The sequence below is a fragment of the Cnephaeus nilssonii genome, assembly GCF_951640355.1.
Source record: "Cnephaeus nilssonii genome assembly, chromosome: 17".
Taxonomy (NCBI): domain Eukaryota; kingdom Metazoa; phylum Chordata; class Mammalia; order Chiroptera; family Vespertilionidae; genus Cnephaeus; species Cnephaeus nilssonii.
In genome coordinates this window covers 25899051-25921544 of record NC_137088.1, presented here as the reverse complement: position 1 = coordinate 25921544, position 22494 = coordinate 25899051, and the positions used below count along the sequence as shown (strand labels likewise).

The 22494-nt window shown below is 41.7% G+C and overlaps 1 protein-coding gene across 1 annotated transcript in view; it reads left to right on the top strand.

The window, feature by feature from the left end:
• CPNE4 (copine 4) overlaps window positions 1-22494 on the top strand; it is a gene marked incomplete at both ends in the record, with an annotated part of 366239 nt that overhangs the window by 232912 nt on the left and 110833 nt on the right. Inside the window, 2 exons of the mRNA XM_079795664.1 lie at window positions 18144-18215; window positions 21026-21100. Coding sequence (XP_079651790.1) covers window positions 18144-18215; window positions 21026-21100 — 147 coding nt within the window. The remainder of the gene's footprint in view (window positions 1-18143; window positions 18216-21025; window positions 21101-22494) is intronic.

Below are 22494 nucleotides of genomic sequence, written 5' to 3'. Positions count from 1 at the left end.
TAAGCACCACACTAAAAAGTGGCAGAGCTAGAATCTGAACCAGGTCGGCCTCCCTCCAAATCCCATCATTTTGCTTCTATAACACCCTTCCATTTTTCCTTCCCTTCCTACTGTACCCAGAACTTTAGTAGGTGCTCAGGGAAGCTCTAAATGGAGAAATAGTCGCTGGGCCCAAGTATCAGACACTCTGATTGGAGAAGGCATTCTTTATGCATCTCAAATAGAGCAACTTATGATGCTCCTTAAGCCACAGGGAGAGCTTTCTGCTAGCCAGAATCAAAGAAGTCATTGTGAGACCAACTGATGAAAAAACAAAGTTCAGAGGTTGGAGAAGAAAGCAAGATAAACAAGGAAGTGAGGTCAGAACAACCGTGGCAGGGTAAGGGGCGGAGGACACCAGTTTCACTGAACCAAGGTCAGATGCTGATTTACCGTGAAATCATTGAAGCTGAACTTCAGAGCCCCTTTCTCCTGTGGATTTCTTCAAGGCTCTGTGTTACATTTTTATTTGTAGTTTTGTACTTTTTTCTCAAAGAAGGATTCCAAATTATATGAGCCTCTAACTCTACAAAACCAGCATCCGTTCCATGTGGAGATAAGAGTCTGCCTGGTAGAGAGAGGGCACATAGGCATGCTGGTTTCTTTATTTGTTTTTACCATGCCTCATGCCACTTATCGCTAAAAAGAAATGTCTCCCAGGTGAACACTGAGTGACCAGATAGACAATGTCCTCAGTTACCCATTTCCAGCAAATATAGTGATTACTTTCATAGGATTCTTTCTTGTTCCTTTAATGAAAGGCAGAAGCCCAATGTGGAAGTGCAGCTGAGGGGAGGCAGAGAACCTGGTGTATATTTCATAAATATAAACTCTCTTGTGACTTTTGAAAAGAATTGATGGCAGGTAGTTCTAGGGTCCTGCCAGGTACAGCATCCAAAAAAGTAGGCATTGAATGAATAAATGAGTAAATGAATGAGTTTAAAATGGACTTCTGTAATGTATAATTAAATTTAAAAGGTGATTAAAATGGCATCTTTTAGAAACATAAAGGAGCCACTCCAAGATTTTCCTTAGATGATGGGTATCCCTTATGGATAAAAGTCAAATCCTATCCCAAGAAATAGATGTAGATCCATGTAAGCATCCTGTGAATAAATGATCTTTTTCATCCAAAGCTTTGATTATTTTGTCTATGCAAGTGACCCTCACACTTACATCTTTAGTCCCTCACAAACCTCATCAAGTCCTTGACCCTCTCCTTTGTGCCAGGCATTGTGCTTGGTGCCAGTATATAGTGGTGAGCCAAAAAACATTGTCCCTGCCCTCCAGCAACTCAGGGTCTAGTTGGGGATAAAGAGGGAAGCACATAATTACACCAGCAATTAAACTACAACCATTATAATTCTTGCTAAGGAGACAAATAGAATAGGAGACCAAACATTAAGAGAATGGCATCAGGTGGAGAGGAGGTCCTGGATGACTTCTGATGGGAAGTGATGGGAAGTGCTATGTACAGTGAAACTTAAAGGAGAGGGGAGTGCATCCAGTGGGAAGAAAGAGGAACACAGTCCAAGCAGGTGGGGAAGTTATGGATCCCCTTTCCCAGGCCAAAACTTCAGGATCCTGTAACCTATCTTCATTTCATTCATTTAGCAACTCATTCTGGATTGCGTTGAGAATATACTTTTTATCAGTTTATTAAATAATTTCTCTCATAATTAACATTTATTGTTATACATATTTATCTGGTCCCCGTACCTAGACTACAAATTTCTTAAGGCCAAGGCCACTTTCAGCACTTCTTTGTGTCTAATGGAACACCATGTTTTACGTATCCTAAGTGTTCAAGTCAAATGTATTGATTAGTTAACTTTGAAAAAATTTTTTTAACATGGTAAGGTTCATTCATTTATTTATTCATTTTTTTCAATAAGCATTTAGCAAGTGCCCTAGCTATGCCAAGTACCATGCTAGGTACTAGAGACACAAAGATGAAAAAGACAGAAGCCCTGCCCCAGAGGAGCTTATAATTAGCTAGAGACACCGACTAGGAAATAAACCCAGTGTATTCAAATTAGCATTCATATTACATATTTCTAAGTGCTACATTATGGGTGTTTCCCAGGGCCTATGGGGGAAAGATGCATCTCTGCCTCATGGGAATCAGGGACATCTTACCAAAAAAAGATGAGTCTGGACCTGAATCTCTAAATGATGAGTAGGAATTCACCAGCAGAGAAAAGGCCAGGGATGGGAAGTGGGGGGGCGGGGTGGGGGGAGGGGAGGGATGAGGAGACAAGGACTCTCCTGGCACACACAAAGACACAGCAGCACAAGCATGAAAGAGAACATCAACATATGCAGTTAATCATATGAACATGGGAAAGGGATAGAGGAGTCTAGATAGGAGAGGAGGAGCCAGACCATGAGGCTTTTAAATACCTTTCTCTAACGTTTGTAGAACATGGTGGACATAATGCACTGGAGGCCCTGAAGGGTTTTAACCAGGGAAAGGTCAAGATTGGATATATGTACTAGAAAGATCACTTTGGCATTCCCGTGAAGGGTGGATGGGGGAAGATGGATGTGGAGGCAGGGAAACCAGTTAGGGAACTAGTGCAGTAACAGGAAAGAGATGAAGAGGGCAGTGGTCATGGCAGCTGAGAAGAGGAGAGCCAGAGAAGAGCTCATCCAAGGTCAAAATCAACAAGCCTTGGAGATGGGTTGAGGGAGTAGGAGTTCTGAGATACCTGGCTTAGGTTACTGGTGAAGTCATATGAGACTGAGGAGTGAGTTGGGGAATAGTATGTGATGCTGGCATGTTAAGCTCAGGATGTGTATGGAGAAACCAGAAAAGGTCACGAGTTGGTGGCTGATCACGTGGGTCTGGAGATGATAAGAGATTTAGGAGCTAACTCCCTGAAGGTGGTCATTGGTAGCATGGAAGGAGTGAGATCCATCAATAAGAATGTTTTAGTTTTTGTTTTGGAGAGAAATTTATTGAACATATAAACAAATCATAAAGGATTTTTTTTTAAATCATTGAGTATGTAAGAACATCTCTACTCTCAGATAAAAGTGTAAACTTGATGTTGTCTTAAAGTCAAAAACTTTTGTTGGATGTTTCTATGTGTAGAGGAAGATACCAGATACATGCATTTGTAATGAGATCTTTGTGAAGGGCAAGCAGTACTCTTAACCTCCATAGTTTCACAGATTTTGACATTTTGGTATGAATGAGAGTTTTTCTCTGTGTTTTTTTTTTTAAGTTGTTCTCTCTAGTGTGATCAAGCAAAAAGAAAAACCATTAATATTTTTCTTCTTTACAACTCCTTGTACTGCTTAGTTAGGCAGGGAATGACTGGGTGTAGGAGCTGTTGAACAACCCTAGGAATGGTGTGATCAGACCTCAGGCATTGTCCTGTAATGCTCAAGTATACAGGCTAGGAAGTCTAATGCTCAAGTATACAGGCTAGGATGTCTAATGGTCTAGCATTAAATCTCAGCTTAGCTGCTCTCAAGTTGTATGGCAAGAGCATATTCCTGCAGCTATTTAAGCCTCAGTTTCCCCTTTTGCAAAATGGAGATAATAATAATGCTGGTCTTAAAAACTATTGTGAAGATCAACAAAATACATATAAGGTGCTTAGCAGAGTCCCTGGCACAGAGAGAGCACTCGGGATATAGAAACTGTTGTTAGGTGGTAAGAATCAAGGAAATGGTGGGGAAATTGACACTCGTAGGGACCAACATTGTTGTTAAGGAGTGAAGGTGGCAATAAAAAGCATGAGCATGTTATGACAGAACACTCAGGTCGTGGACAGTTAGTAAAACTGAACTTATTTGCCTCAAACTTGTTGAGTACTTTATTTAATCAAAGGATTCATTGCACGTGTGTGTGTGTGTGTGTGTGTGTGTGTGTGTGTGTGTGTGTGTGAGAGAGAGAGAGAGAGAGAGAGAGAGAGAGAGAGAGAGAGAGAGATTGATTTACTTTTATCAGACTATTTTTAAGTAAAAATGGTTTCAAATCAGGGCTAAGTTCCAATTCCTACCCGGCCACAACTGATGCTGAAAAGGAGAGGGAAAGTGACTTCCCAAAACCCAGGCAGGCGGTCACACATTCAAAGCCTGTTTCTGCAAAGCTGTCCACAGGTCCTTGCTCTGTCCATCTGCGATTGACACATTCTCACTCTGCCATGTGAAACAGCAGGACGCGTGGCCTTTAGGAAAGGAAAATAGCAGCCCCAGGCATGCTAGCAATTGGCATTGACCATGAAGTTGGTACAAGCACAGCAAGTGACTTAGCACTGAGCAGTTATGCCAAAGGAAGGTTCACGTCCCCCAGGAGCACCCAAGGCAGAACTGCGTGTTCTCGGCAGATGGCTGAGGGGGGCAAATCACAGGGATGCAGGGCGCCTGGAAAGCTGTGTCTCCTTCTGGCTGAGCGCGGAGAAATCCTTGGATTTCTGTTGGCTAAAAGGAGACCAGGAGCCAAGCCTGCTGCCCCCAACAGAGGGCGTGTCAAGGAGACACATGGCCCCTCACCAAGTAGGACAGCAAGCTGATCTTCTTTAACACAATGCCTTTATTATTTTTTCTTTCACTGCTTATTAACTGCTTCATTCATCCCAGTATTTTTCTACCCCTTCACGTGCCGATACGGTGGCCAATGAGTCTGAAAAAATTAAGTAATAAATACAGCAGCTAACTTTCCATAGGCCCTTTTATTTACCAGCCACTAAGCTAGGCACTCACTGTACCTCAATCCCTTTCCCTTCTCCATGCCTTGGAGGACAGTTATAATTGTGCAAAGTCCTCCTCTCTTCATTGCCATGCGGCTCTTCTTTCATGTATTTCCCCCCCAAAGTTCATAGACCATCTGTCTAAAGAACCAAGAATGTCCTCATACATGGAGCAGGAAATCTGTGACTTTTTGAAGTAATCTTAGACTGTCTGGGGTCTCTGACCCTCATTCCTGAGAGAGATCATGCACCATCTTCCCTCAGGGAAGCTGTTCTCGGATTTGAACTGCATCAGAATTTCCTAGAGACCTATTAACACACAGAGTGCTGGGCCCCTCCCCCAGAGTTCTTGATTCAGATGATTTAGCAAGAGACCCCATATTTGTATTTCTAAGTAATGGGGGTGCTGTGGGTTGGGGGCCACACTTTGGGAACCATTACCCCCGAGCCTTGGGGAGAGGAATGCTAATGAGTATTGGACACTGTATCATTAGTTTTCATTGTGAAAGAACTAATAGTTGGGCCAATTGTCTGGAGAAATTAAGGAGGACAAAGAGAACATCTGGAGAGCAGAAAAAAACAAGTTTCATAAAGTTTACAGTCCCACAAAGTGCTGTGTGCATGTCTTTGAGCTTATGTTCTTGGCGAAGATCTAGATTTCCGGAGTTTGCTCTCTCATCCACTAAATGTAGCTGAAGGCCTATTATCCAGACTGGGGGTTCCTTTCCTGACACAGGTGAGTGTTAGGGTTGCATCAGCCACAATGGCCCCTTGAAGGATGGGCAGACCACAAGCTGTCAGTGATCAATGGAAATTTGGTCTCAGATTGGGGTGAACCCAATTGGAGGACACTGGGGTATGACAGTGAAGAGGGTGTTATCCAAATTCTATGTCATTCCCACAGTGCGACTCCTCGGATTGGCATTTTGTTGCATAACATCTAATATCTTCATGGCATAAAATTGATGGCCCAGGGAAGTCAATTTTACACGTTATGCTGGCAAATCATTTACCTCTGCTTCTCACAGGGAAAGCTTTTCTTAATTTTGCAGAATCAGTGTAAGCAGAAGCTCCATGAGTGATAAATGATGTCACAAGGCAATACCATCTTCTCAGCTCCCAGGAACTGGCTGAGAAATCCTAGGAAGGAGTACTGCTTCCCATGCTGACTGCTGTTCTATCCATTGGTGGGTGGGATTCACATAGAATGATTGTGAGTGAGCAAGCCCTTAGTTCTCGGAGGAGAACAAAATTAATTCTTGTCTTTTTCTCTGCTATCTTGGTCAGACAAGTAACCTTCTTAAAACTGAGATCCTAGGAAAATTCCTCTGCTTTCTCTGGAGTCCTCCATTTGTACCTTTAAATCTCTTTAAATCTCCTTTACAACGTCCTGGATGGAAGTCTTGAGCCCTCGGTCCTGGATCTGCCACCAACTCCCTGTATGATCTTGGGCACTGTGCTTAACCTCTCTGATGTAGTGACCTCATTTATAGATCGAAGTTTTGTTCTGATTAATCTCTAAGTATTAACAGTTCAATAGTTAATGATTCTCATTTATCTCTTTCCTTTCCCCTTGTCTCTGAAAATAAGCATCGTCCCTGCATTCTCATCCCTTTTTAGAATGCTCCCTGTTCCCAACCCCACCCCATCCCCTGCTCTTCTCATCTATGATGTAGCACGCCATTCAGCCGCAGACTGTATCTCCTCGCTAAGAACTCCCCAGGAAAGCCACTCTTTATGTCTACTTCATTTCAAAGATTGTTTTTAAAAGATCTATTTCATGGTAATTAAAATGGACCTGTGTTTAACTGTTCCATATACATTCTGTTCCATGTACATTCCATATACTGTTCCATATACATTCACAGTAATATGATATCTCTCCTAACTTTTTATGATTACATGGAAGAAGGGCAAGAGATCTGGACCTGGGTGAGAATTTGCAAGGATTGATATGTCACTACTGAAAAGCAACTCTTTTTTTTTTCATTTTAATTTCTTTATTGATTAAGGTATTATATATGTGTCCTCTTCCCTCCATTACCTCCCCAACCCCCCCCCCACTCATGCCCTCACCCCCCTGTTGTCTGTGTCCATTGGTTAGGCTCATATGCATGCATATACGTCCTTTGGTTGATCTCTCCCCCTGACCCCACCCTCCCCTACCTTCCCTCTGAGCAACTCCTGATGTTTGTTGTGGTCCCAACCTTTTAAACCAAGATGGTTCAGGGGTTCAGGGCAGTTGGCCCCCAGTTCACCCCACCAATGTGCTCTGGACCTGTCTACCCATACAAGGAGCCACATATGCCACTTGGTTTTGTTTTTTTTAAATATGTTTTTATTGATTTCAGAGAGGAAAGGACAATGATGAGAGACAATCATTGATCGGCTGCCTCCTGGATGACCCATACTGGGGATTGAACCTGCAACCTGGGCATGTGCTCTGGCCAGGAAGCAAACCGTGACCTCCTGGTTCATAGGTTGACGCTCGATCACTGAGGCACACCAGCTGGGTGCCACTTGGGTTTGAAAGCAGCTCCCAGGACCTCTACCAAAGCTCCCAACCGGCTTTCATTCCAATCCCTGTCACCCACTTAGAATGACTAACTGATAAAGTCCACTCTGCACCCTGTCTCCATGGTGTTTACTCATGCCCTCCCCGTAATTTAGCCCTTGCCTTTCCCTGCAAACATTGTCTTAGTATACCTTCTCTGTTAGCATACTTGAGTGCCTTATACAAAAATACTCTGTACTTGTCTTAGCCCTGAAGCATAAGACGCTATAGCACCAAGAACTGAATCCTCAATATGCCAACTAACCAAAAAGTCAATTCACCAAATAATACAGTGGCTCCCAATTTAATTCTCTACCAATTATTTTTATTTACCAAAATAACGTTTTGAACTATTTATAAAGTTATTTTAATTATTTTAGAACTTGCAAAATTTGTTGTTTGTTTGCTTCGTTTAGGCTACTTATGGAATTTAGTTGCTGATTATCATAAACATTTCTGAGTATCCAATGTATCATAAGACTAAACTATGTCTTCTCTCCCAAAAGGAGGGGAGAGAAAAATATGGTACCAGCTCTTAAAGAACCCATTTCTTCATAGACCATAGGAGTAGGAGGACGTATTTCTACAATACTAGTAAATGCTAGTAAAAACATAATAAAACCTGCCTGCTGATTTCAGGGAACTCATATTCAGGTAGAGGAGTATGGCACTTAAGTATTGTATCAATTCTTAAACACATGAAGAACTTCAAAACATGCAAAGGATCCTAATTGGGGGAAATGCTTTGGCTGAGGTATTTGTGGAGCTGTGCTCTGTTAGGAGTTTGAGAGCATTTTACAGATGCCGCAGATAAAGCCTGGGTCCCACTGCACTGCCCCCAGGGAGAAGGCTTTGCGTGGGTAGTCTGACGCTGATTGTTTTTAATACTGTTTTTGATTACAGAAGAGACCCCGGCGGGCTGGGAACATTAATAAGGAATAGGTTAAGGAAGCATCCATGGAACTGCATGGACATCCCCCCCAAAGCCTAGAATCTCCAATTCAAACCTACTTAGGGAAAGAGAATATTTTTATTAATAAAGTTCAGGGGAGAAAAAAAAAACCAATAACTGCTTGGGTTACACAATCACTCCCAGGAGTCTTGGTTTCAGATTTAAAGACAAAATGAGGACAGGTGTGAATTCATTAACTATGTTTTAGATGGAATGTGAACCTTTGGGGCATCTCTGTGCACCAGGGCAGGTCAGCTGAGTCCCCGAGTGAGCTGTTTATATGCTTCACCCACTCTTCCTTGGCATCTGCCTCCAGGAGCCTGAGGTCTGCACAGATTCCCAAGCCAGTTATCAGGAACAAAGGGGCAGAAATTCTTCAAACCTCTCTCTCTCTCTAATGAGATTCAAGCCAGGAAATTTGCTGTGGGATTCCAGTGGAATCAGAACCTCTTGGATTGGGGAGGAAGAAAAAAGCAGTGCTGAGCTTAGCCAGGGTCAGCTCTTTGATGCTCTGGCCCTCTGCTCAATACTTCCAAGGAGGGGACTCATTCTTCCATGTTGAGTATCCTGGGAACAACTGTAGGGTAAACCAGGACTCCATTCACCTAGGGCTAGGCCATCCCAGTTTATACCTATTGGTTTAATTATTAGCACTGTCCTCTTTCATTTTCAAAAGTGTCCCAATTAGAACAATATAAATGATGGTCCCTTTGTGATAATAGGTCCTTTTCCTAGCTAACATTTACTAAGAGCTGATCATGTGTCAGCCATTTGTGAGCTTGGTGCTATCAATGTTATCATCATCATCACCAGCAGGCCAAGATTATACATCTCCTTACATGGCAGAGCCAAGATGCAACAATAGGTATTTGGATTCAAATTCAGAATGCTAAGCTCTTCCTCCCTTATTCCTAAACTGTACTACCATTGAGCTTCCATTTCATGTACTTAATAAGAAAAATGTCCATATGCCTTCACAAATCTCCCAAGTCTTCCCACTGATTTTCTCATAAGCGGTCAGTAGAAGGGAGGAAGACTGGTATTCGGGGGCCCTGCTGTAGCCCTGGTGTTGTGTTCAGTGAAGTTGATCTGATTTCAATACCTGCCTCCCCATTATGCCACATTGCCTGCCACACTGTGTTCAATTTCCACAAGCCTTTGCAAATTGAAAAAAAATAATGGAGTAGCAATTCAAGTGCGAGCATCCATTATGGAAAGACATCCAGGAAAGTATTCCAGGCAGAGGGCAGAAGAACTGCTCTTACACACTGCCAGACCCTATGCTGAGACTTTGCAATGATCTCATTTAATCCTCACAAACCCCTGATGGGAAAGTACCAGTATGTCTTCGTTTTCCTGCTAATCACCTAAACCTCGAAGCCACTGGCTTAGGTGCACATCATTACAAAGTGGGGGAGCCATGAGTTAAAACCAGGCCTCCTGACTCTCAGACAACATCCCTACTATTGCAGACTGAGCAATTCTATGCCTGGGCCAGTCTGCAACATTTGCCAGCATTTTCAAAGCAAGATTTAGACAATAATCACTAGGAAGAAACATCTGAAAAGCCTGCATCATCCATCTCATTCAGATCTCATGTGCCCTTGACCTGACAAAATGCTCTACCCTGAGCATTAGGCTGCTTGGAGATGCAACTCTTTCCTCCTTCTCCTGAATGCTACATGGTGTGACTGTTGCGGATGGGCGGGGTGGGGGGAAGCATGGGGGGAAAGGATGGTGGCTTCTGATTAATAACTGAGCTAGGTCATTTGTGGTGATGATGGGGCCTTACCCCCATCATCAGAGGCAAAGGTGGATAATTAAGGCATAGCAGTCCTTAAATCCCTCTCAGAAACTCTCCTTTCCTCCACTACATCCCTTGCTAATGAAGTCAGAGAAAGGGTAAAAGCCTGTAATTAGACTTGAAGTAATTAGAACCCTGCTTAATAGAAAGCTTAAGACAGGAAGCCCAAACTAGTAGATTACCCAATGCTCCTGTCATTCTGAATCATTCTCCCTAGGGTGGTTCTTTTGTGGGTCTCCACTAGGGAGTGAGAATTGTACTGACTTTGCATAAAATTTATATCCACACATACTCATGTTTTATGTCCTCTTCCCTGAATGTCTGGGAAAGTTTCAGTATGTACCTTTCTTGCTTCCTACACATTTATCCATTAATAAAAGCCTAACTCAGCAGAACAGATTCATTTAAAATTCCTTTACTATAAATCTTTTAAATCTGATCATATTGAACTAAAATTGTCTACATGCAGTTCTCACTTTCTAGCTCAGTGCTTCTCAACTGTAATGTGCATGCAGATCACCTAGGGATTTTGTTAAAACACAGATTCTGACTCAGTAGGTGGGGTGGGGTCTGAGAATCAAGTTTCCGGGTCCTGCTGCTGCTGCAAGGGGCCAGATAGGATAAGAAGGGGAGGACACAGTGTGAGAAGCAAAGGAAAAGTTCTCAGTCCTACAGGCAACTTCACTTGCCTTCTCCAGGAGTGGGGGAACATCTGGCCCTCAGGCCATATAAGGCCCACTAAATCATTTGGTCTGGCCCTGCCAAGGCATTAGGGATGAGTTAATTAAATGTTTGACCAGATATAGCAGGCTAATTTTTAAGTTGATAATTTTGTATGGCCCATGAATGATGTTATAAATACCCAAATGGCTGTTGGTAGAAAAAAGGTTCCCCACCTCTATCCCAGCAGCTATTCCCAACTTCTAATGTGGAAATGTGGATCTTGAAGAATGAATACAGTTTGCCAATTAATGGGAGAAGATGTGAGTAATCCTAGGCAGAGGGAATAGCAAAAGAGAGAACATAGTCCTTGAAGGGGTTTTCTTTTTATGCTCTTTAAAATATTTTTAAGGCTTCCCTTTATGGATAAGACATACAAGAGGCCAAAGTTCTCAGGGGTTGCTCTGTGCTCAGACAGAAGTGTGGGTATTTGGGTCAGCGGTGGGAGCAAGGAGACCAAGAGATGGGAGAATAGCACCAAGAGAAGGCTCTTCTGGCAAAGTATTTACCTTGAGCATGTCTGATGTCCACCAGGTGAAATGATATTGCCTAGAAGTATTGGGGCAGGAAATGGGATGGTAGGGATTTCCCTAAAATCCGTCATCACTGAGGCCATCATTGCATCTTTTCCCGATCAATGGACAAGTCAGTTTTAGTTTTCTATGTCTACTACTTCAAATTATCACAAACTTGGTGGCTTAAAACTAAATAAATTTGTATCGTAGTTCTAGAGGGTGAAAACTGAAATCAAAGTCGGCAGGACTCTGCTCCTTCTGAAAGCCCTGAAAGAGAATCCATTTCTTGCTTCTTCCAACCTCGGGTGACTGATGGCATTCCTTGGCTCATTGCCACATCACTCCAAAAATCTAGACTCTTCAAATCTCTCTTTGCTCTGTCTTCATATTTCAATTGTTTGTGTATCTCATCAAATCTCCCCTGATTCCCTTTTATAATGACACTTATGATTACACTAAGGGTCTACATGGATAATACAGGGTGAACTCCCCATCTCAAGATGCTTAACTTAGTTACATCTGCAAAGATCCCCCCTTTTTTGCCATATTAAGGTAATAAACACAGTTTTCAGGGATTAGAACATGGATATCTTACAGGGGTCACTTTTTTCCTCCTACTACAATCAGTGTTGCTAAAGTACCTAGAGTCAGGTATATCAAGTACGTAGTCTCTAGAGATAAATTAAACATCTTTCTGTCCCTAATACTCAACTCTGCTCCTCATACTCACATGTGACCTTTGTACCTACTGTTCCCTCCAGTGAAGCATCATCCCTCCCCTCTGTTTGATTCTTCTCTTCCGTAAGTCTTCAAGTCAGGAGAATTTCTTCAGGAATGCCTTACCTGACATCTAGACTAGGCCAGTTACCCTTCTCATGGCATGGCATTGCTTCTCCTTGCAGAGTTGGAATTTGACATGTGTCTCATCTGACTTTCTCTGGGAGGGCAGTATCCGCATCTGTCTTGTGTCATCATTCTTTTCTTAACATTCAACATATAATAGATACTCAATAAATATTTATTCAATGAGGAATGAATCCTGGCTTTACTGCTTATATTAATCTGTTGGGGCTGCCATAATGAAATACCACAGACTGGTTATGACTTAAACAACAGAAATTTTTTTTCTCATAGTTCAGGAGGCTGAACTTCCATGACCAAGGTGACAGCAGGGTTAGTTTCTGGTGAGGCCTCTTTTGCTGGCTATCTTCAGTGAGTCTCACATAGCATAAGATCTCTTATGCTTCTTTCTTTTCTTATAAGGACACTAGTCATATTGGATTAGGGCCCCTTATGATTGCATTTAACCTTAATTATCTCCATAAAGGCCCTACAGATAAGTTTCAGGTTAGGAGTTCAACATAAGAATTTTGGGTGGGGGGACAAAATTTAGTACATAATGCTATATACCTTAGATAAACTCCTTAATTTCTCGAAACATTGCGCCTCTCATCTCAATTCTTTGGGGGCAAGAGCAAGTTTGATCATTAAATGACAGTAAATGGGATAAATGTGTACAAAGCACTTGACATATTATCTGACACAAATTAAAATGTTTTGGTTGTTTTCCCCAGAAACAGTCAAGGATTGGACAGTAAGTAGATTATTTGGGAGGCGAAAGAAACACCAGTGGAGTGAGCCAGGAAAGAGAAACCAGCCAATAAAACAAAGGGTACATTGTCTAACAAATTACCACTGGATGAAATTGTAGCTTCAATAAAGAAACGAATCCTGGCTTTGGCTCATGAACTATGTGTATTAGTCTGTTAGGGATGCCATACTCTGGGGAAACTCAGGTCACTATGTAGAACAAACACCACAGAGTCACCCCCCAGCCCTGGGGCAAAGAAGCTGGAGGATTTCTATACCAATGGTGATCAGTCATTGGTTAAGGCCTACTCCAAATGGTGTTAATAATCCCCACTTCCAGCCTGCTGTGCCTATGGACAATGGGCATGGATACCAGAGAAAACCTTCAGGCAAAGACATGCCCTGCCAGTTCTGCAATCGTAAGGCCTGAGGGGATCTTTCTGCTACAATGAGCCAGTAGGTAATAGTCATCCTACTAGTAGTTTTCAGAGCATTGGACATGCTGTTTTTGACAAAGGATTCTAGGGCCAAACAATTGTAAGCAATGCTCAGTAGAGGGTTGTCCCACTAAAGCTCGATTGATGTCCTGCAGTTGAGATGCCTTTCTAATCCTGTGATTTCCAGACTTACTATAGAAAGACTTTTTTATACAATATATAAACTTTTAAGGAATGAAAGGTCTCTGATACATGCTTTGGAGATTATCAGTTCTGGCTAATAGATATGTGACTGTCAAGTAAAGGTGTTTTTAATCTGTTCACCACTGTAGCCCCAGAGCAGTGTCTGGCACAGAGAAAGTTTTCAATCAATGTTTGTTGGTGCAACAGAGTCTTACAGCTATTTCAAAAAAGCATCTGAAAAATATGTTCGGTAAAAGGAGTCTCATGAAAAATAACTGCTTAATCCCTGAAATGACTGTTTTGAAAGACTTTGAAAGAATATTCAGTTGAATATACATATACTTGTTGAAATATTGGCCAAAACACGTCTTATTCTCCTGGCTTTGTTCCCATTCATCTAGATCCGTGGTCGGCAAACGGCGGCTCGCGAGCCACATGCTGCTCTTTGGCCCCTTGAGTGTGGCTCCTCCACAAAATACCACGGCCTGGGCAAGTCTATTTTGAAGAAGTGGCGTTAGAAGAAGTTTAAGTTTAAAAAATTTGGCTCTCAAAAGAAATTTCAATCGTTGTACTGTTGGTATTTGGCTCTGTTGACTAATGAGTTTGCCGACCACTGATCTAGATGAAAGAGTAGACTTCTCTATAAAATGAGGACCTATGCTTTCAGAATTTGTCTACTTCATAGGGGATGAACCACTTCCTCCCCATATCCATGTGAGAATGCAAATCATGGACTTAATGGGACTAACGTCCCTCTGGTCCAACTTTGCTAAAAAGAGTGTCCCAACTTCTATTTCCTCCCCCTATATGCCACTCTTGTTGAAGGCTAAGAATTGCAGCTGTGACCCCACTAAGGGGTGAAAATAATCAAATTAGAGGACTTCTGACAAGCACATCCCCTTTATCTTGCCAAGTACAGCTAGCTATTTGTTGGCCTCAAATGTCAGCTGGGACCAGGGTGAGTCCTTGTCATTCTCTCTCACCCTCTGTCAAGACCTAAAGCCTTTATGAGCCTGATGCAGTTGCTTCCGCTGCAACAAAGCATACAGGAGAAGTGGGGTTTGCAAACAAATGGGCTTTTCTCTATAGATCACTGCTCCATCTGGGCATCCCTACTATTTTTTCCCAACAGTTGTGAGAACAGTAGCATCACTGTTATCGATCACTATTTTAAGGAAAAGTTTCAAACCTTAATTATCACTCATTTTTTGGAGCTGAGATGAAGGCCTGGGGGTTGTAAAATAAGTTTAATTGCCTGCTTGATTAGCCATTTGTATATCCAGTTGCCCACTTCTTAATAAGGAATATTTCCTGGGCAATTACTTTCTTCCTAGAATTTGTAAAAGGCAGGAGCAGGAGCACAGTAGCATTCTCTTCACACCCTACAAGTGGAAATGCTGGCATTTCTAGGTAAGAGTGAGGGAGAACTGTGACCATCCAGGTTCTTACTGATTAAGTCTCCCTTGGTTTTCCTTGAAGAATGATCTTGGAAGACAGTCTGTAAAGACAATCTGCCCACACCTAATAACCCAGTGAGTGGGTTATTACAGTGCTGAGAGGGTTGTTGAGGTCACTTGGAGCCATACAGGTCGGTAACCAATGTGGATGAAACAATAGCCATGGACAGAAGTATTTCTGAGACCAGATTTATTTGGGAAACGAGGTATGTTGCCTTCCTTTGGTCTGATGTTGACCTGGCAACTGCTTACTGGTGGCCTTCATTCTTTCATGTATTTATTGCTCTTCTTCATCCCTCCTTGCTTTCTGTTTCCTCTGTGTTTTGGTTCATCTCAAGTTCAAGAATAATGTCTACATTTTTCTAGGAAATAGTAACTTTCACGATCTGTGAATGGGGAGGGAGAAGGGATAATGATTTGTCTACAGAACAAGAGCAATTGGCAAGTTCTTAATGAGTAGGGTGGAAAGGATGAGGAGTTTGGATTCAGAAATAGCTACAGGATGGAATGCCAATTCCTTTATCACCTGAATTTTTCGTGTCATTTTATTGATAGCCAGCTGTAAATAAAAAAAAATTCTATGTTCTTAATAATTATGCTACACTGCCCTTAACTAAGGCCTTCAGATTAATTCATTCTTGAGGTCTAACTTGATTATTTCTTTATAATCTTCTACACGGTTAAGCACACTAACATGGGATCCAGGGCTTAAAAGTAAACAAATGTAGTACAAATCCAACTATGAGAATTTTCTAAATCTGTCATGAGTTTGCTTACCAATCAGAATGTTGCTAGAGATCAGTTTCTGAACGTCAGACCTATGATAAAATCCCTGCCTCTTAGCTCTGTGTCCTTGAAAAAATTACTTAAACTCTCTATGTCCTATTTTCCTCATTTAGAAAAGGAATATAATAATACCAAATTTGTGGGGCTATAAAATTAACATCAAAGTGACCACTAAATCAAAATGTTACTCAATTTCTCATTCCCTGCAAATGACTCTTCCCCACTTCATAGCCAAACTTATTGAAAGAATTGTCCTCATGTGCTTCCTCCATTTCCTTCCCTCTTCCTTTCCTCTTCAACCTCCTTCAACCTATTTTTTGTTCCAAACCTGATCATGTGTTCTTTGCCCCCAAACTTAATGTCCTCTTCTCATACCCCTTATCTTAGTGAAGGGCTCCACCATCTGATCCAATGATGCACTTATGATGCCTGCCTCTTCCTCCATATTCAGTCCATTTCTAAATTCTGACTAAAGTTTTACATTGAAATATCTCATAAATCCAGCATTTTCTCTCCATCTCTATCATCCCCTGCCTAGTCTCCCACAAGAGATTCATACATGGCCTACTCCCATTCACCCCACCATCTGTGCATTCATTTCCCCACCACCAGTGTGACTCTCCTTTGGGACGAGTTCTCTCTTTGTTCACTTGACCATTTTGTTAATTCTAATCTCCTTCACCAGAACATAAGCTCCATTCTATTCTTCATGCCTAGCACCAAGCCCAGCATTCAGGTAGGGCTAAGTAACTATTTGTGGAGTGAATAAAGCATCTGCCACATACTATGCACTACTTAAATGGGAATTCCCATTGCTGTCCTTGTCATTGTCATCATCACCATCATCATGAGGTGATTTTTTAATATAAATACTCTTTCCTCTTCCAATTAGAGCTAACTAAACAATAGTTTCTATAAATCTGCTTGACCTATGGAAGTTCTCTGAACATTTTGCATTTGACTCTAGCACACTCAGAATTTTCATTGCTCTAACACCAAGACAAAAAGATATAAGAATTTCAGAGAATAGGTTTGTCTTCCTGCTTTCCAGAGTGATTGCCTTTCTTCTCTTTCTGTAAATAATATATGTATTGTTACCTAATACTGCATTAAAAAGTCACCCCCAAACTTGACAACTTTTAAAAAATAAACATCTCACTGTTTCTGTGTGTCAGGAATCGGGGTAGGGGTGAGGGGGCAGCGTAGCTGGGTCCTCTGGAGCAGGGTCTCTCAAGGTTGCCGTTGAGTTATGCAAAAACTCAACTTGGGGGAGGACCTGCTTCCAAGCTCACTCATGTGGCTGTAGGCAGGCCTCAGGTTCTCGCTGGCTGTTGACTGGAAATCAAGCCTTGTCCACATGGGCTGCTCTCTAGGGCGTCTCATAGCATTGCAGCTTGCTTCGCCCAGGGGGCTCTGAGAGAGAGCGAGAAATGGTGAGCAAGAAGGACGGCACATCCAATTGGTAACTTAATCTTAGAAGTGACATCCCATCACTTTTATGGTGTTCTGTTCATTAGAAACAAGTCATTGGATCTATCCACACTCGAGGAGATGGAATTACACAATGGGGTGGATATCAAGAGGTGAGGATCATTGGGAGTTGTCTTAGTTAGAAGCTGCCTAATCCAAGGGGTGACTTTGTTCTCTCTAGGCACGAGCCTGGCTTTCACTTGATTCTTTTAAGCCTTTTCTCCTTTGGGAATCATGGGTAGCATATCCATCAGGGCCACAATGCCTTGTCACACTTCTCTTTCCAAAAAAAAGGAAGAAAGAGGGGAGGAGGGGGGTGGGGCAGGTTCTGCTAAAAATAGCTCCTAATATAAACAATTTTAATTGTCATTGCACGTTGTGCATTAACACTTAATCATGGAGATAACCCCAATTACTGATATTGGCTTGTCTGAGCATCAGTTTCCTGGTGACTTATTTTATAGCTTCCTAATGAATATATTAAAAATAGAACTCAAGAACTAATAGATACAAAATGTGTCTATTTAGATCCTGGTTTTCTTTCCCTCCCTGTACCCCCACCACCCCCCCACTGTGCACAGAAGTTTTAGTGCTGATTTGAGATCATTCTGAAACTTCATCTATTTTATCTTCATGTACCTATATCCAGTGTTTGCCGTCTAACTTTGATATCAGTCCCTCAGCAGCAATTAAACCACCTCCTAATTGACTGAGTTCTCTGTCATTCATCACACATTCTCTTACATCACACGCCGTAGGAGGAAAAGGGGAATACCTGTATTTAGGAGAGGTTTGTGGAAAGTCCTTGGAAAATTAGTGCACATAGATATCATTGTTTCAGGCAGAGCTGAATGAAGGATTTGTAGAGGGGACTTTATTAAGTAGACCTGCAGCTGTATGACCACTATCTCCACCTTTCGTTTCCTTGTGCAGATTGTTTCCCAGAGGAAGCTGTCCAAATCCTTGCTGAAGCACGGGAACACGGCCGGGAAGTCCTCCATCACGGTAAGCCGCCCTATGCAGCCATCTGCCAGGTGCCCGCGTGGAGCTGGCTGGGGCAAACCAGACTTGTGCAAAGCAGACCCTGTGGCTATTGGGAGCTGATGCCACAATCGCGCAACCATCCAAGCTACCTCTTTCTTTCTTTCTTTTTTTTCCCCCGCCAGTCAATACAATTTTGACCTTTTCATCCCTAGGGTAAAGGGGTAAAAAAAAAGGATCTGAAAGTAAAGTCATTTACTTCTACTAAGCACTTCTGCAATTGCAATATAGGTTTTAGTGGGGAACAACGATTCAGTGATTGAGCTCAGTAAGAACATGGAATTGTGTGGGGTTTTCACATCATCAAAACTACCTATCCCTGCCTCTCATTTTTCTAAGAATCAAAAATTTTTGCTCTAATCCCATTTAGTCCAAGGTTTGATTTGTTGCTTCAAGACCAGAGATCCCAGCATTTAAATCTCTTCTTTAATATAATAGTTTGGAGCTGTGCTGTCCTATTTGGTAGTCACTAGCCATGCGTGATTATTTGAGCTTACGTACAATTATTTAAAATTAAATAAAAGCAGATATTCATTGCTTAGTCCCACAAGCGACATACGAAGTGCTCAATAGTTACATGTGGCTGGCAGCAACTATTTTGGACAGTGCAGATGATAGAAACTTTCTGTGAGTGCAGAATGTTCTATGGGCAATGCTGGGAGCACTTCTTAATAAAATCTTGCATTTCCCTATATCTGAAACATTGACATCTTGTATTAGAGCCTTTGAGAAAGGCAGAGAAAGTAGTCTAGCCAGTTAGCTATGCGAATCTAAATTGCTAGGGAGATAAATTGCCTTGAGGCAAGCCTTCTGAGTTCCTTTGAACATTTCTTTTTAACTTAAAAGTGACTGATTTATTTTTTGTTAATGTAAGCCACTTTTTAAAGGAAAAATTCCTAAGAATTCCTACTGGTGAAAGTTATGACCATTCTTACAATAACTTACCTGAATTTGATCCTTAAATATTCGAAACGATGCAGTCATGTCAAAGCTTTCTCTTGACTGCCATGCTCACTGATGAACAAATGGTTCAAATGGCTTTGAAGACCCCCTGGGTGCTCCAAAAAGCCAGGGACCCAAAGGCTCATTCCCAAAGCCCACACACCCAGAGAAGCCTCAGGTGGTGGACCACGTGTGTGATTTGCCATGGGTCTCCCTCATGGGAACGAAACCTCACCTTGCCACCTTTTTCTCTAAGATATCTTGAAGATTTTCTTCCTACACACATCCCAGAGAAACTTTATCTCCTTAATTTTAAATAATTAAATACTTCTCTTAATCTTGGATCTTTGGATCTAAACAAAGGCTCTATTAGCTTTTGGGAAACTCTTGAAAATATGTGCAGAATTTTCTAAGCTTCTGCAGATGAAGATCATAACTTCCATCATGTTTCCAAAGGTGTCTGTTAAAGACCAAAAAACAGTTAAAGGCCACTGCTCAAGTGCAGTGTAAGAGGCATGAAGGTGACAAGGTACAAAAGAGGACCAAATGGAAAATCTACACAGGATGGTTTCTGGTTTGCCAAAAATGTTCTTGAGTTTTTACTCTTCATCTGGACTCATGTTTCCTACTTCTTAGGCAAAATTTTGGTTTTAATATTAGGTGTAAAATAAAATTTTCCAGAACCCAACTTATAATGGAAAAGTTGAGCTCAGATAGAATGAAGATATAATTGAATTAAAGCTCAGTGGCTTGACATAATCAATTTGATGAGGGTATTCGTGTCCTACACCTCTAAATGTCTGCTGAGGTCCCATTATTTATGAATGGTTGCACCTATCTGTAACTAGACAGTCCCTAGATTTTTGTCATTATTGTTTTTCTCCTGGTTTTCCACCAATTTCTATTCCCAGGCTTTGAGAGTCACTGATTATTAAATATTGGAAAGCAATTTATTATGAAAGAGGCTCTTAGGCAATATTATATTTTCACTTATACCAAAATCTCTGTCAGGAATTCTGTTCTTGAGAGTTAAGGACTCTCTCTCTCTCTTTGTCTCTCTGTCTCTATCTCATCTCATCTCATCTCATCTCATCTCATCTCATCTCATCTCATCTCATCTCAGAAAGCCCAGGGGGAGTCTTTTACAAAAAATAGGAATTAGCCTGGCAGGCGTAGCTCAGTGATTGAACATTGACCTATGAACTAGGAGGTCACGGTTCGATTCCCAGTCAGAGCATATGCCTGGGTTGCGGGCTCAATCCCTAGTGTGGGGAGTGCAGGAGGCAGCCAATAAATGATTCTCTCTCATCATTGATGTTTCTATCTCTCTTTCCCTCTCCCTTCCTCTCTGAAGTCAATTAAAAAATAAAATAGGAATTAGAACACTTTTTCGATGTCCATATAATCATTGGTTTAGAAAGGACATAAAGACTGGTTTATTTCCCTATCCCTTGTTGGTCTAAAAACAGTGGGGAAATGTTACTGCTCCTTCTTATTTGCAACTTTCCAAAGGGGGAAATATATATTTATAGATATGCCATCAATGCTCTTCCTAACTGCTGCTCCAAATTGTCTCTTCTTCCAGCCTACACCCCATCAGTTGTGTTGTCATGCTGAACATAAATGAAATCTGGTTATCTACTATTGTTTATTCTAAGGAGTTGCCTTAAACACCTGGAAATGCTGTGCCATGTTCACTAGCATTGTAGAAAACTCCTTTCCCAGCATCAGTCTTTTTTGATTTTGAACCAAATATGAGCTAAATTTGTTCATGAATTCCTGGGCTGATTGGTCCAACCATTACTGCAGCTGATGCATGCTTTTTCCTTTAGGTGATTGCTGAAGAACTATCTGGCAATGATGACTATGTTGAACTTGCATTCAACGCGCGGAAATTGGATGACAAGGTAAAGTGTTTGGCATTAACCTTACTGAAGGAAGTAATAAAGCCAGCTCACAAACTTTAATCAGATTTTCCCCTATAGCTATTTTTTTTCCCTTTCAGCCTACATTATTAAACAGATCAGAGATTTCAGAGAGGTCTGCAAAGTAAGACTTTCCCCAAATTGTGAATTAGTTAATGAGATAGAAGAGAGACTACAATTAAACCAGGAAATTTTTATTATACTAAGACTTCATTTGTTGCCCTAGCCAGTTTGGCTCAGTGGATAGAGCGTTGGCCTGTGGACTGAAGGGTCCCAGGTTTGATTCTGGCCAAGGGCACATGCCTGGGTTGCGGGCTTGATCCCCAGTAGGAGGCGTGCAGGAGGCAGTTGATCAATGATTCTCTCTCATCATTGATGTTTCTATCTCTCTCTATCCCTCTCCCTTCTTCTCTAAAATCAATAAAAATAATGTTTTTAAAAAGACTTCATTTGTTCCCAAATGCCACAGCTCAGATATGCATGGGTAAATATGATTTAACCCCATTGGTAGGGGCATTTTAAAGGAAAGGAAGAAATGGAAAAGGGAAGAAAAGTGACATTTATTAAGCACCTATATTTGCCAGGGTTAAGAGCTTTGCATGTGTTATCACATTCATTCATTCTTATAACTTCCAGGCAACAGATATTGTTAACACTGTTTTGCAAATGAGGAAACAGATTCAAAGATGTGTTAGTTCAGATAATCCAAGACAAGATTAAATATGCAAGGATTTTGTTAGGAGACATGCCTGTGTAGGGAACATAGGGAGGAAGTCTGGGAGAGCTGACAGACCATGATGCAAGTCTGACCATGAGTAAAGGAGAGAGGGAAGGAAGGGCGGGCAGTGTCCTGGAATGCCATGCAGTCCAAGGAAGGTTCAGCAAGGGGGCCTAGAGCCGAAATTGGCCAGCAAGTTCAGTAGTCTTAGCATGCAGGTTATCCTGGAATCCGGAAAAGATAGAGTGTTATAAGGGGAAGGAATCTGATCTATTCAGCTTCAGACTTTAGGATCACTTTCAAAAGGCCAAGCTTAACTGAAGTTTTATGCATTTTACTGAGTGTAACTGTTGAACCAAGCTCTTCACTTATCTGACCCATTCCTTATTTAATAGGTAAACCAGGCCAGATCATCTTAACATGGATAAGTAGTTAAGACTTTGTTGAACTGGGAAACAATTCCATCAAAACAAGGTTTATATCCCAAATTGTGTTTCCAAGTATTTGGTATGAGGTTTAAAAACACATACCTCGCCCAGCTGGCATGGCTCAGTGGTTGAGCGTCGACCTTTGAACCAGGAGATAAGATTGGGCATAAGCCCATGTTGCAAGCTCTGTCCCCAGTGTGGGGCATGCAGGAGGCAGGCAATCAATGATT